Below are 14,112 nucleotides of genomic sequence, written 5' to 3'. Positions count from 1 at the left end.
TTACTTCTTCTGTACTTAATGGATTACCACCTATGTGGTAATTTGTGGGCACTTTGTTTTCGCCAAAGGGGATGACTATACACTTTTTGGCATTTAGCTTGAGAACATGGCTCTGGCACCAGTTGTCTGTTTCTATGAGGCCCTTTTGGAGGATGCTTGTGTCAGCTGGAGAGTCGATTATGGCGCCCAGTTTGCAGTCATCTGCGAACTTGGTCAGCCACAGTCCTTCCGTGTTGGCCTGTACCTCCGAGAAATATATACCGAACAAGAGAGGTCCCAGGACTGAGCCTTGTGGGACACCACTTGTAACTGGTTTGGAGTCTGACATGGCTCCAGCAATTCTAACCATGTGGGTTCTGTCCTTGAGCCAGTTTGCAATCCATCTAGTGACATAGGGGTTTATATTTAAGCTGGTGAGCTTATCTATAATGCCCGAGTGGGGTATTGTATCGAAGGCTTTTGCGAGGTCCAGGTAGACTGTGTGGACCACCTTCCCCTCGTCAATGGCCTTGGTGACTGTTTCAAAGAAATCAACCAGGTTTAAGAGGCAGGATCTGCCCTTAATAAAGCCGAACTGGGTAGGATCCAGTGTCTGTAGGTCCCCAATATCTATATTTATGAGGTCCATGATGATCCTTTCCATAGCTTTGCAGACCAAGCTAGTCAGGCTTATGGGGCAATAGTTTCCAGGATCCGTTGAGGCACCACCTTTATGGAGAGGGACCACTGTTGCTGTACGCCACTCTTTGGGCACATATCCTGTAGTAAGGCTGAGACTGAACAGTAGTTTTATGTTTGGGTTTAGCTCTTCTTGGAGTTCATGTAGGACGCAGCCCGGGACACAGTCTGGTCCCATTGATGCTGTGTTTTTTGCTTTCGAGAGGGCGGCTCTTACCTGAGCATCTGAGATGTCAGGGGGGCAGCACTCTGCTGGGATAGATATTTGCCCTTTTGGTGGTGGGGGGGGGAGTTTGCGCTGAACCTGTCAGCTAGGATGTTGGCAATGTCTGTGGGTTCAGTGTATTTTTTGTCATTTTGGACTAATTCTGAGCATATCTGGGCATTACCACCTAGGTTCCTAACATAACTAAAGAAAGCCTTGTGATTATCCTTAGTGTCCTGTGCAATTTTTCTCTCGAAGCTGGCCTTAGACAATTTTATGAGTGCCCGTAGTTTTTTGCTAATACTGATCAGTGATGCCTTCCCTTTTTGGGATTTTGCTCTATCATTTAGTAGCTTCCTCCTTCTATTGTATAGTTCGTTTATGGCTGGGGTCCACCAGACAGGACGTCTGCCTTTGGAGGATTGGGTCTTGGTTTTATTTGGGATCGCATGATCCATGCATTCCTGAAGGTGTTCATAGAATGCGTTTATAAAGGATTCTGCGATCTGGGACGTATTTTCCACAGGCCCGGGGACTTTGAAGGTTTCCACCTCGGTTTTGAGAAGTGTGAAATTTGCTTTAGAGAAGTTTTTCACTGTGGTTTTCTGGGCAGGGGGTGGGGTCGGGATGTGAATATCCAGTGAGATTAGTTTATGGTCCAGTGAGACTAGTTTATGGTCTGATCTTACACCACGTAGACAGACCAGTGACAACACGCTAACATTAGAAGTGTTAATATCCTTTACAAATCAGAGAAATACCAACATCTTCACGATGGTAGTAGATGCCCACAAGGCTTTTGATAGGGTCAATCTTGAATTCATGCTGCAAACGTTACCTCACTTTGACATACCTAAACATTTTATACAGCTCATTCAAATTCTCTATAGTAATCCATATACATCCCTATATATATAAACAAAACATGGTCAAACAGTATTTCGATAAAAAAATGGAACAAGACAAGGCTGCCCGCTATAACCCTTTCTTTTCAACATATACCTAGAACTCCTATTCCTATATATTAAACAAAATATATATCATAATCCCCCTCAATACATAACTTCAAAGTTTATCTTTCAGCATTTGCGGAAGATTTAAACATATACTTTACTACACCAAGCTCAGACATGACCAAAACAATAAACACAATTGAACAATTCTCATACATGTCTAACTACAAATTAAACCTTAATAAAACTAATATATTCCCCTTAAGGCCACCTAGACTCATCTCCCTAATACCTATCTTAGACAAAATAAAAATAAAAGAAGAAACCAAATACCTGGGGCTTACTTTTTTTCAGAATAACAAGGAATTCTACCAACATAACGTAACTCTTAAATGGCAAAACATAACATAAGACTGTACAAGATGGAATAACCTTAAGCTACCATTTCTGTCTGAAGTATCAATAATTAAAATGAACATACTACCTAGATCTATTTATGACATCTCAGGTAAACTATACATAATAAATTCTTCAAACAAATTCATACCTTTCTAGCAAAATTTGTATAGGAACTCAAAAAGACCAGAATCTCCTATCAAAAACTAACACTTCCCAAGAACAAAGGGGGTCTGAACTTGCCGGATTTCAAAACCTACTACTCTATTATCAACACTAATAGAATACTGAGAATAGCAGAGTACGACCCCTCAGCAAAGACTGGTTCACCGGCCTGGGTAACAATATATTATAGGCAAATAAAAACACTAGACATCAATCCCAAAGCGCTTCCCTTCTTAAATAAAAAATATTTACAAGCCTATAACATAATAGAGCCGCTAAAACATTCTATAAATATAACATGAAAACTTTTTCACTCCTTAAACCTTGGACAAGCTATGTTAATACTACAACCTCTCCATAAAAATCCTAACTTAAAAATAAATAACAAGATGCTAAACCTAGGTGCCTTCCCTCAGTTAAAGCATAAGAGAATCCAAGATATCTACCCATTCCTCAATAGCACAATTCATAAATGAAGAAGTAATCTAAACTTACCTAAAGCATATATAATAATTTTAAGACAAATCAAAGAGGTGTGTACCAGTTACCTCCAAAACCTTACCATACTCAAAAGTGACATCAAAAACTGTACCCTACTTTGGAAGACTATGTTAATGTCAAGGAAAGCAATAACAAACTCATACAAAATGATAGGAGAAATCAAATTCCAGAAAGACCTTCTCTTCTCTAATTATTGGAGAAAATTAAAACCTGATATAGATGACCAGCAAATAGAAAAGGCAATCAACTTAACATTGAAAACTATTCCACTTAAAAAACTCTTACACGCAACTCATGATTAATAATAATGCTTATTTCACCCCAGCAATTCTTCACAAATTCAATGTAACTAAGTCCCCATACTGTCCATGCTGTAAAGACCAGATTGCTGACCTAATACATATATTCTGGAGTTGTAAATGCATTTTCAAGCTTTGGAATTCCCTTAAGTTACAACTGCAAAAAAATGGGGTACCAAGCGTCAACACTAACATGGGAAATTACTCTTTTATACATCCTCCCGGCCAACATCTCAGGAAAGCAAGCTAACCCACTTACAATGATTTTCCTATTAATGAAGCTATATATAGCTCGCAAGTGGTTAGATCCTGTAAATATCTCTTGGGAGGAATTCAAGAAATATGCTATTAAACATCTATTAGCACATAAAATAGTACTGGACAAAAGAAACAAAAATATGAAAGGCCGAGCAATCTGGGAACAGCCCTATAACATCTTATTAGCATAAAGCATCAGGTACACCATATCTTAAATGAACTGGAAGTATTTCCACGAGTACACAGCTTAACTATGGACGTAGAATCATTTTTGTATGTGCTGTTTTTAGACTAACAGAATTAATTGGGAAAGCATCTTTGTATATATTGTAATTAGGTATGTTGTATGACCTACATGTTTCTACTTTATCCACAATGTATAACATGCAAATATGGTCATTTTGTAAATATGGAATGGTTATGGTTTTTGAAAATGTAAAACGAAAATTAAAATTATTGAAAAAAAAAAAAATAAAAAAGTTCGAACATCTAATAAAAAAAAAAAATAAACTACACAAATAACCTACCTGAACATTTTAAGCAGGGGGCCAAGCACCCCTGCACCCCCCACACCCCCCGCTCTTTAAATATACCAACTCCGTGATCACACTACAGTGCAGAAAAGGAAAATCTTCTCATTCTGTGCTGTACAGAGATCTCTGTTAAAACGTTTGAACTTTCAAAAGTTCAATCATATGGTGTCAACCATATGACAGTCGAACTTTTGAAAGTTCGATCATCTAATATAGACCCCATTTATTGTACTGTGGAGCTTTTCTCCCTGGGCCTCCAATGAAAAAGGACCTGTTTCCAGTTGGAATTTCCCAGTAAACAAATGTAAATAAATAAATGTAGCATACAGATGTCCATGGAGGCAAGGTGGGGAACAAAAAGTGGGAGAGCCAGTAAGTAGGAATGACAAAATGTCAACAATAGGTTGTCTCGAGACAACAAGGATACCAAACTACTACAAGAGGTTATATCCTATCTTACTGAATAGCAAAGAGACCATTGCTAAGAGAGACACAGCCTCTGACATAACCATTATGAAGCCTGCAATAGTTACAGAGGAGTACTATTTGTCTGGGCAGTCTACTTCAGTCAGAGCTTTAGGAGGGACCCCATTCCAAATACCTTTGGCTAGGGTTCACCTTGACTGGGAGGGTGGAAAAGGAAGCCAGCAAGTAGGTGTGTTTGATGACATCCCTGCAGAGGTCCTTATAGGGAATGATTTTGATAATGCAGTAGCGTGTGTTCATGCAGTTATATGCAGTCACGCTTGGAGAAAAGCATGTGGGTCTGGTAGCCTAGGAGACACCCAGACAGACTGCACACTTGCAGGCAGGACTGGTGAGGTGGTTACTTTTGGGAGGGAGCTACCCTGTAGCAGTGAGACTGAAGGTGAGCCACAGCTGCTTGTGGGTACTTATATTCCCTTGGACAGAGTGACTGCAAGGGCAGAGGTGAGTAGCAGTACTCAGGCTGACAGTGAGGCACTGCTGTCAAAGCATACCAGACTTCCTGTAAAAGAGGAGTTGAGAAGGGTTACAAAGAGAGAGTTGAGACAGGGTCAGCTCTCAGACCCTACATTACAAGGGCTGAGGGAGATAGCTAGTGAGGCACCTCATTCACAAGAGAAGGGGGAATCTGTATACTGGGACAAAGGGATACTGTATAGAGATTGGATCCCTGAGGGAGGGCTAGAGTGTGAGAGAGTACAGCAACTAATAGTGGCTAGAGCCTACCATCTGGCACTTCTAGCCATAGCCCATGATATTCCCTTTACAGGTCATATGGGCATAAAACGTACAAAGAAATGTATTATGCAGAACTTCTATTGGTCTGGGATTTCCAGAGAAGTAACAGGGTACTGCAGGACCTATGAGCAGAGCCAAAAGGTAGGTGAGGCAGCAGACATGGTTAAAGCTCCTTTGATGCCTTTGCCTGTGATTGAGGAGCCATTTCAAAGAGTGGCTATGGATATAGTGGGGTCTCTGAGTAACCCAAGTTCCACAGGTAAAAAGTATATCCTAGTGGTAGTAGATTATTCCACATGATACCCTGAGGCAGTGGCTCTGTCCTCCATTGAGGCAGAAAAGGTGGCAAATGCTTTGTTAAAGATTTTTCAGCAGGGTAGATTTACCAAAAGAAATACTGACTGACAGAGGTGCCAACTTCATGTCAGACCTGCTGGCTTGTCTGTGGAAGTACTGTGGGGTGAAGCACCTAAAGGCCACCCCCTACCATCCCCAGACTAATGGCCTTATTGAAAGGTTAAACTCTATACTCAAGACTATGCTGCAGGCAATTGCAGACCAGTTTAAGAGGGACTGGGACAAATATTTTCCCCATCTGTTGTTTGCTTACAGAGAGGTTCACAGGAACCCTCTGAGTTGGTGTATGGGCATAGGGTGAGGGGACCTCTAGATTTAATTTGAGATGAGTGGGGGTGAGTATGAATCCCACAAGGAGTCCGCTGTGGCATATGTCCTAAACCTCAGGACAAGGCTCAGGGAATTCACAGGCTTGGCCCAGGAGAACCTGGCAGAAGCCCAACAGCAAAAAAAGGTCTGGTATGACAGGAATGCTTGAGCTAGAGAGTGTGCTGTAGGGCAGCAGGTAATGGTTCTCATTGCTGTTAGATACAACAAGCTGCAGGCAGCTTGGAAGGGACCCTACAAGTTGGTAAGGAAGGTCAGTGATGTTAACTACATGGTAGAACTGCTAGGCAGGAAGTAGGGGCACAAATTGTACAATGTTAACATGATAAAACCTTACCATGATAGGGAGGCCCTTGTGCTGAGTATTTGCAGTGGATTGCAGTGAGGCTCAGACTGACACCACAGTAGAAAGGGTAGCAATGTTCCAGCAGCTATCGCCTACCCATATTTGAGAAATCCCGAGCAGTGTTACAGGAGTTTGGGGGCATGTTCACTGGGAAACCAGGGTGCACCCACCTGGTGCAGCACCATGTGAATACAGGACCCCAAAGGCCTATTAGGCAGGCCCCTTATAGGATGCCTGAGAGAGTCAAACAGACTCTGAGGGAGGAGATACAGGAAATGTTGGAACTAGGGGTAATTCAGGAGTCCAGCAGTCCCTGGGCCTCCCCAGTGGTGCTGGTACCAAAGAAGGATGGCAGCACCAGCTTCTGTGTGGACTACAGGAAATTAAATAGTCACACAGAGTCAGATGCTACCCCATGCCTAGGACAGATGAAGCCCTAGAGCAGCTGGGTAGGGCTAAGTATCTTACCACCATTGATCTTACCAAGGGATACTGGCAGGTGCCTCCCAGTGCTAGAGAGAGGTCAGCCTTTGTGACGCCTTTTGGCTTGTATGAGTTCACAAAGATGCCCTTTGGGATGAAAAATGCCACAGAGACTTTCCAAAGGCTGGTAGATCATATCCTAGCAGGAACAGGAGATTTTGCCCTTGCTTACCTGGATGATATTGCCATCTACAGCCATTCCTGGCAAGAGCACCTTCAGCATGTCATGGAGGTGCTGGGAAGACTACAGAGGGGAGGGATGACCACTAAGCCCAGCAAATGTCAGGTTTGTATGGCAGAGGTCTCCTACCTGGGACATACAGTGGGGAGTGGTAAGATCAGGCCAGAAACGGCCAAAATGGAAGCCATTCAGGCATGGCCTGCACCTGTTACCAAAAAGCAGGTAAGGACATTCTTAGGGACAGCAGGGTACTACAGAACATTTGTCCCCAATTATAGTACCATAGCTGCTCCCCTTACAGACATGACAAGGAAAAACAGGCCAGATAAGGTAGTGTGGACCCCAGCATGTGAGCAGGCATTCCAGAAGCTTAAATGAGCTTTGAGAGGACACCCTATGCTAGCCAGTCTGGATTACAGCAAAAAATTTCTTGTGCAGGTGGATGCTTCAAACCATGGGGCGGGGGCTGTACTTTGCCAGATTTCTTTAGAGGGAGAAGAGCACCCAGTGGTTTATCTCAGTCACAGGCTCCAACCCAGGGAGGAATGCCATGCAGGTGTAGAAAATGAATGTCTAGCCATTGTGTAGGCACTGCAGAAACTTCAGCTTTATCTGTACAGAAGAAAATTCACTGTAGTTACAGACCACAATCCCTTAACATGGCTACATTGAGCCAGCCGGCAAAATGCCAAGTTACTAAGGTGGAGCCTAGGATTGCAAGCATATGATATGACAGTGCAGCACTGCAGTGGGGTTAGCAATGCCAATGCAGATAGGCTCTCAAGACAGGGAGTGGGGTAAAGTATTCCCAGATAGGTAACCCTCTCAAGCAAATTTTCTCAAGGGTCACCTGAAAAACTAGCTTGAGTTCTTGGGGGGTTGGAGAATTGTGAAGGCTGCCAGCCCAGCTAGCTAGAATTTTGTAAATAATTCCATGTCATTGTAAACATTAATATGACCCATAGGGCTTGTCTACAAATGTGAATAACCTGTACGTTATGTGGTGAGCTTCAAAAAGGTAAACACAGTGTACCCTGCTGGAAAAAGAGCAGAAATGTATATGGACTATATGCCTGTGCACATGTATGTTTTCATAGTAGAAAGTGGGACATACAGAGTTAACTTGCAAACTCTGAGAAAATAAGTAACGAGTTTTACAATTGTGTTTACCACAGCTAGAAGACAGAATGTCTGCAGCTAGAAATTCCTTCTATTGTTTGGAGACAGAAATAATTACTAGGTTTAAAATGTAAAAGTGTTAATTGATTTACGACATCCAGTTTCAGGCAAGCTTCTAAGAGATAAGTGCCAGCTTCTAAAAGATAAGTGTTTTTCATAGAGACATGCTAAATTCTGTTGGCATCTGTTTAGCCTGGGAACTAGAGGCAGGTGTCAAATAATGATGTCATCTAGCTAACCCAGTAGTAATTTGTATTATTAATTTAAGAACTATCTCAGAGAGAAAGTCTGTGCATTTTGTATTTGACTCTGGATCTGAACACATCCATCTTTAGCGCTTTTCATCCGCATTTGCCTTGCTGTGTAAGCAAAACTTAGGTCATAATGTCTCTCTTAGAAATAGATAGGAAAATAGTAAGATCAGTCTAGATGTTTTCTGTATTTATGTGAGGCTGTCCTGAAATGTTGTTTTAAAGTGCTTCCTGTGATTCTGAACTCTGTTGTCACTGTATTGAGTTATTGAGCATTGTCTTGTTCTGTTATTATTTATTATTAAATATATTTAAACCTGTTAATTGTGGCTGGTTTTGTTTAGATACAGTTAAGCTCTTAGCATACTTGCATATGTTTTGGTGATGCTGTACAGGCCACTCCTATATAGCCTTAGCCTTGGACACACTTACCATTTGGTTAATAGTCCATTACACAGTTTAACTGGTCACCCCTTGGTAAGGGCCTTGTAGTAGCTGATAAGTAGTGGTTGGTGGCAGCTGGTACTATCTTATAGTCTGGGCAGAAGGGGGCATAGCTAGTGAACCTGTGCCAGCCTTCCCCAGGAGTGTCCGTTTGTATATAAATAAAATCTCAAAGTTTGTGTTTGTGTGTGTGTGTGTGTGTGTGTGTGTGTGTGTGTGCGTGTGTGTGTCAGCTACTTGGGCAGGGACACGAAGCACTGGTTGGACAAAGAGGGTGCTGGAGGTTTTAGCTTGACCACTCGGCTGAGATCTTAACCCTATAGCTGTGCCAGTGGGGAGTCTTTAAAGAGAGAGAAACCAGCCCCAGACTGACTGTGATCTCTTTGTACTCTTAAGGGAAATTATCCTTTACTGTGAGTGTGTACGTGTCATCCTCCCAGTGTACATGTCCCTCATTGGTATTAGTGGTGAGGATTGATTACTGGGCCAGTGCAGGGGCATCACAATCAGTATCAGCATATTCACAAAATTCCCTTGTTTGGCGTTATTCAAAGCAAATAAAATATCTGGTTCATTTTAATAGTCAAGTATGTAATTTATTTTGGTGATGGCAATAATTATTTGATAAATGTTTATCTTTTTTTCTGTTGCACTCTCAAAATTTACACTCAGGTGTAATTATAACATCCTGTTTTTTTAGAGGTTGGATTAGTAACACTGTTTTTTTAAGTCTGATGTAAGATCATGTACTGTGACTACTTACCAACACAATCACAAGATGGTAATTCTGGCTGGCCTGTTTTCAATGGAGTATCCAATAGATTTTTTGTGGGCTTGTTCAAAAATTTTGTAGGGCAATTAAGAAAATCATGTAGCATGTTTTTTGATTCACTGTTAACTTTATGCTCTGTTCCACTGTGGTTTTCTGCTATAGCACCAGAATGTTCCATTTTGATATATCTAGCACCGTTTATCACACCTGATGAATGGAGCATGAAGGAGTTAGTGGATGGTATTTTTTTGTCTTGACTTTTATCCCCAGTGGCAGCACCATGCTGGTCAGTGATACTATTATCTTTCAAAACTGGTTGGAGAAATGCATCATTTACTTCACTTCTTGTTTGCTGCACCTGAGTAAAACAAGTATTTCCATTTACAGCACCTTTTAAGTTTGTATCCAGCTCTTTTAAAGCACCATCAATACCAGAAACAGTACCAGGATAAAAGGAGTGTACTTCATTCACCTGTGAGCATGGAAGCACCATATTATTTGATGATGATTGGAAACCGTTTTTGTTATTCAGTAATACAGAATGAGCAAACTTTGAATGCTCATTCAGTTCTGGTATTAGTACAGCGTTATAAGAAAGGCAACCTGGCATTTGCGATTTAGGCTCTGTGCTAGTGAAATTTTCCTGAGTTGATTCTGGTAGCACTCTGTTATATTTTATCTGAGTCACTGGAAGAAATGAACGCATGCTTTGTTCTGAGAATGGATTCTTTTTTTGCCTACCCCTTCTACCTCTGGTTTTATAGAACCTCTCATCTTTCTTGGTAATTTTCATTTCTTGCTGTAGAATTTGGTTGAGTTTATGCAGCTGATCAGGGACCCAAACATGAGGCATCTCACCATTTGGACAGGTTAATAATGGCTCTTCCTTGTGACTGTTCAGTGGGAGTAGTGCCATGTGTGCCTTTAGTTTCAATCTCTGCTTCCATGGAATCACTTTTGCTTTCTTTCGATATATACGCTTTTCCTTTTTAATACTTGGCTGGCAATTAAGCTTTGGCAAGACAGGTATTTTTCTTGCTCGCTTTTTGCATTCTTTCTGAACCCCAGGAGCTACAGAAAGATTATGAGAAATATTCAGGTCATCTTTTTGTGAAAACTGACAATGTGATTTTGATTCTATTATAGAGGCTAGTTGTGCTAACTGGGCTGCTACTTCTTCCTCATCTTTATTTCGCTTTACATTGCATGATAACACATTACTTTCTAATGCTACACTGTGGCAAAGACTACCAGATTTATTCCCACTGTCAATGTCATTTTGTGGAAGATGAAACTTGTGTGATTTTCTTTTAGTATTCTTTATTTTAGGGAAAGAGTTTACTTTAATGTGCTTGGGTCGAGAGGTAATATTTTTACAGCTTTGCAGCACAGCCTTTGATAATTTGGTATCTGCTTGAAAGATATGTGACATCAAAGGCATATCACCATTCTTAACAGACTTATTGAGCAATGACCAAGCACTGGTACAGTGGCCTGTTGAGACTTCATTATTAGAGGATATATGGCACAGATTGGAAGGGTGTTGCTGAAACTGCTTACTCTCCACAAAGCTGTCATCCTCTACAGACATAGTTTCTCCTCTTGGGAGAGCATCATACATTGTCCTACTATTTCCTGGACTGCGTGCTAACAGTCGTTCGGTGCTTTGAGCTTTTGCAGGCTCTCTGCACAAGGCAAATTCTTCTGATGCTGTTGCTAACGTAGTGAGTGCTTCAATAGCAATGGCTTGGTCTACACTAAGATCTCTACCAGGAAACAGTGACTGTAAATTTTTACTTGACCCGAAATTATCAATGTCATAAGAAGTTTTACTGTAACTCTTTGAAGAGACACCATCTGCAAGAATAGGATCCAAGTCTTCCTTTACTGTTTTACTGGATTTACTGAGCAAACTTGGAGGGTCTGATTTTGGAAGGTTCAATTCATCACCATTGTGCACTGCTAGATTTTCTTGCTCTTCTGAGTGTGCACAGTGGACAGTTGTTGTCAAAGTGCTTTCATCTTGGTTAAGGTGGTCATTAGTGTTTTCCAGATGTTTTGGACTGGAGTCATCTCTCTGCTTTCTTTCACTCTTATCCAAGCTTTCCTCTAGCTTACTCTTTTTCAGTGGAACTTCAGAGTCTGTCAAGAAGTCAAGTGCATGCTTAAGTCTACATATGGCTGTTTGTGCAAACTCATTTGGGGGCTGAGGTGACTCACATGAAAGGGTGCTTTCACTGTCTTCCTCAGTGGTTTTTAAGATTTCTTTCTCTGTCACAGTCTCAACAGCATCACCATTACAGAGATTGCTAAGATCGGATTTTTCATTCTGTGTTACGTCTTCTGTGTCTAAGAATGTCATGTTTTCTTCTTCTTTGTGTGCATCATTTTTCAGAAAGGGTGGGTCACATAGCTTTATTTGATAGTCTTCCACATCTTTGGCAATGCCTTCTTCCATCAGTTCTGTTTTAGAGCCATTTATTTTGTTTTTGTCTGAATCAGTCTAAAAGATTAAAGAAAAACATATTAGATTTTCAAATAAACAAATATTTGTATTCATATTTACATTCACTTTAAAATTGCTACTAGGATATTAGGTAACACACTGCTTGTTTTGTACTTATGTTTCCTATCAATGCTGTATCTTCACAATACAGAAAACAGAGGTAATCCAGAGAGCTCGAGTAAGGTCTGGTATCCCACCTGTGATCTAGAGGGTGACAGGACTAACAACAGACAAGAGTACAAAGGATTAGTCCTGATAAATCCGCTTTAGCTAGCACATCTAGGAAACTGTCCCTCTCTGATATACTCCTTGTGGGAAGAATAAAGATGCCTTGTTGAAGTTTCAAGTAGTTTAGTCAGTTAAGTAGGTACTCCAGGTGCTTGGATTAATTTTCAGTTACTGGCATTTGCAAAGCAGTATGGGGGGGGGGGGGGTGTTGTATACCTGATTGTGCCATCCTTTGGTTGAGATGATAAACTGAGATGACATTTGCTTGACTTTGTGGTATCTCAGTTGGATGCCAAAGATCTTATGGCACTTACTGAAAAGAGTAGGAGTTTGTCTTATTTCAATTAAAAATTATAACAATCAAAACATCAGTATCACTTCTGCATATAATTTAACAATTTACAATAATTTACATTTCTGTGGGAATACTTTGATGTTCCCACACATCACCAACATATCCCGACTTTTAGTATAAAGAACAAAGTAACAACTTCCATTCCATATTTTTCTAAAACATAAAATGCAAAAACTAAGCCCTGTGTGTATGCCATAACAAACAAAAACATAAATCAATCTTTATACACCCCGGATTAAACTTGAATGTTTGAATAATTCTCCCAAACATTTGCACTCTGACACACACAGTAGAAACCTTGCAGAACTATCTCTGTCTCCCCCAAAAGTATTCTTTGCAGTTATAATTTTATAATTTAACACCCCCTTAATCAGTAATTGCTAGTAGCCTAGTTTTCATACAAAATATTTCATAAATACATATTTTGCTAACTGAAATCTTAACTAGTACCATTCAGAAGAACATCTAAACTCTCCCAACATGGCGAAAAAATATTTTTTACAATCTTATATATCCAGTTCTCTATACTTTTTTATTTATTTGTATTTGTTTAGCAAAGTACAACACTGATCGAAAATTGTCAACTTTAGGCCTAGCCCAGATGATACAATACACAAATGAAAGATTTACAAAACAATTATAGAAAGTACAGCAAACCACGAGAATAACACTTTAACACATATTACATTAAAGCAAAAAAACAAGTAACTGCATACAAAGTCTAATTTCAAGAATAATATTAATCTAATAGAAGAACAAAGAAATGCTATTTACAATTGTACTATGTTTATTTATTATTTATTTTATTTTCATTTGTTACCTGAGAAAGTCTGACTGGGTGTAGAATCCCTATTCAGAGAAGGCTGGGGAGAAAAGTTCCACTGATACAATACAAAGTACAGTTATGTAAATAAACTCACTGTAATAAGAAAATCCAAATAATTACTGCTGTAGTAGCCTTAGCCATTTAGGTTGCATCTTGCACGATACAACAGTTGGCCAGCTTCCAAAGCTTTCAGGATGCCTTCCACACTCCCAAACCATGCTTCAGCTTGAGCTGAACTGAAGAAAAAGTGTGGTTTGGGGGCCAAACCCTCCACAGCTTTCCTGCTAACAAAAAGACAGAGGCTAAATAACTGAAAAGTCAGTGCTAGGAAATTAAACACAAAGGTCTTCTCCCTGGCAGTAAAAAATATACAAAAATAAGGGAGATGGAGGAAGGAGAAGGTGACTGAAGCAGTGATTATCCGAATATCTACTGTTATGGAAAGTTTTCTTAAAAACACTGCATTATGCTCATCATTATGATCACTTCTATAGTAGTCTTAGTTACATGATTAGATTGTCATAGTTTAGACAAACTGGGAGGAGGATGGATGAGGGTCCACTACCCCTGGAGATTGGTCCTACCAAAGCTTGTCTTAGACCAGGAGAAAGTACAGTTTTGTACCTACCATAAATGTAGATGTTC

At 40.3% G+C, this 14,112-nt stretch overlaps 1 protein-coding gene across 1 annotated transcript in view; it reads right to left on the bottom strand.

Moving 5' to 3' along the window:
- Positions 1 to 12,051, bottom strand: part of TET1 (tet methylcytosine dioxygenase 1) — a 1,437,723-nt gene extending 1,425,672 nt beyond the window's left edge. The window contains exon 1 of the mRNA XM_044055524.1: positions 9,544 to 12,051. Within this exon, the coding sequence (XP_043911459.1) occupies positions 9,544 to 12,010 (2,467 nt within the window). The 5' untranslated portion in view covers positions 12,011 to 12,051. The remainder of the gene's footprint in view (positions 1 to 9,543) is intronic.
- Positions 12,052 to 14,112: the final 2,061 nt, after the last annotated feature.

This window comes from Protopterus annectens, chromosome 14.part0, assembly GCF_019279795.1.
Source record: "Protopterus annectens isolate FY-2018-M chromosome 14.part0, PAN1.0, whole genome shotgun sequence".
Classification (NCBI taxonomy): Eukaryota; Metazoa; Chordata; order Ceratodontiformes; family Protopteridae; genus Protopterus; species Protopterus annectens.
Note: the sequence above shows the minus strand (reverse complement) of the source record. Positions and strands in the feature narration are given on the sequence as shown.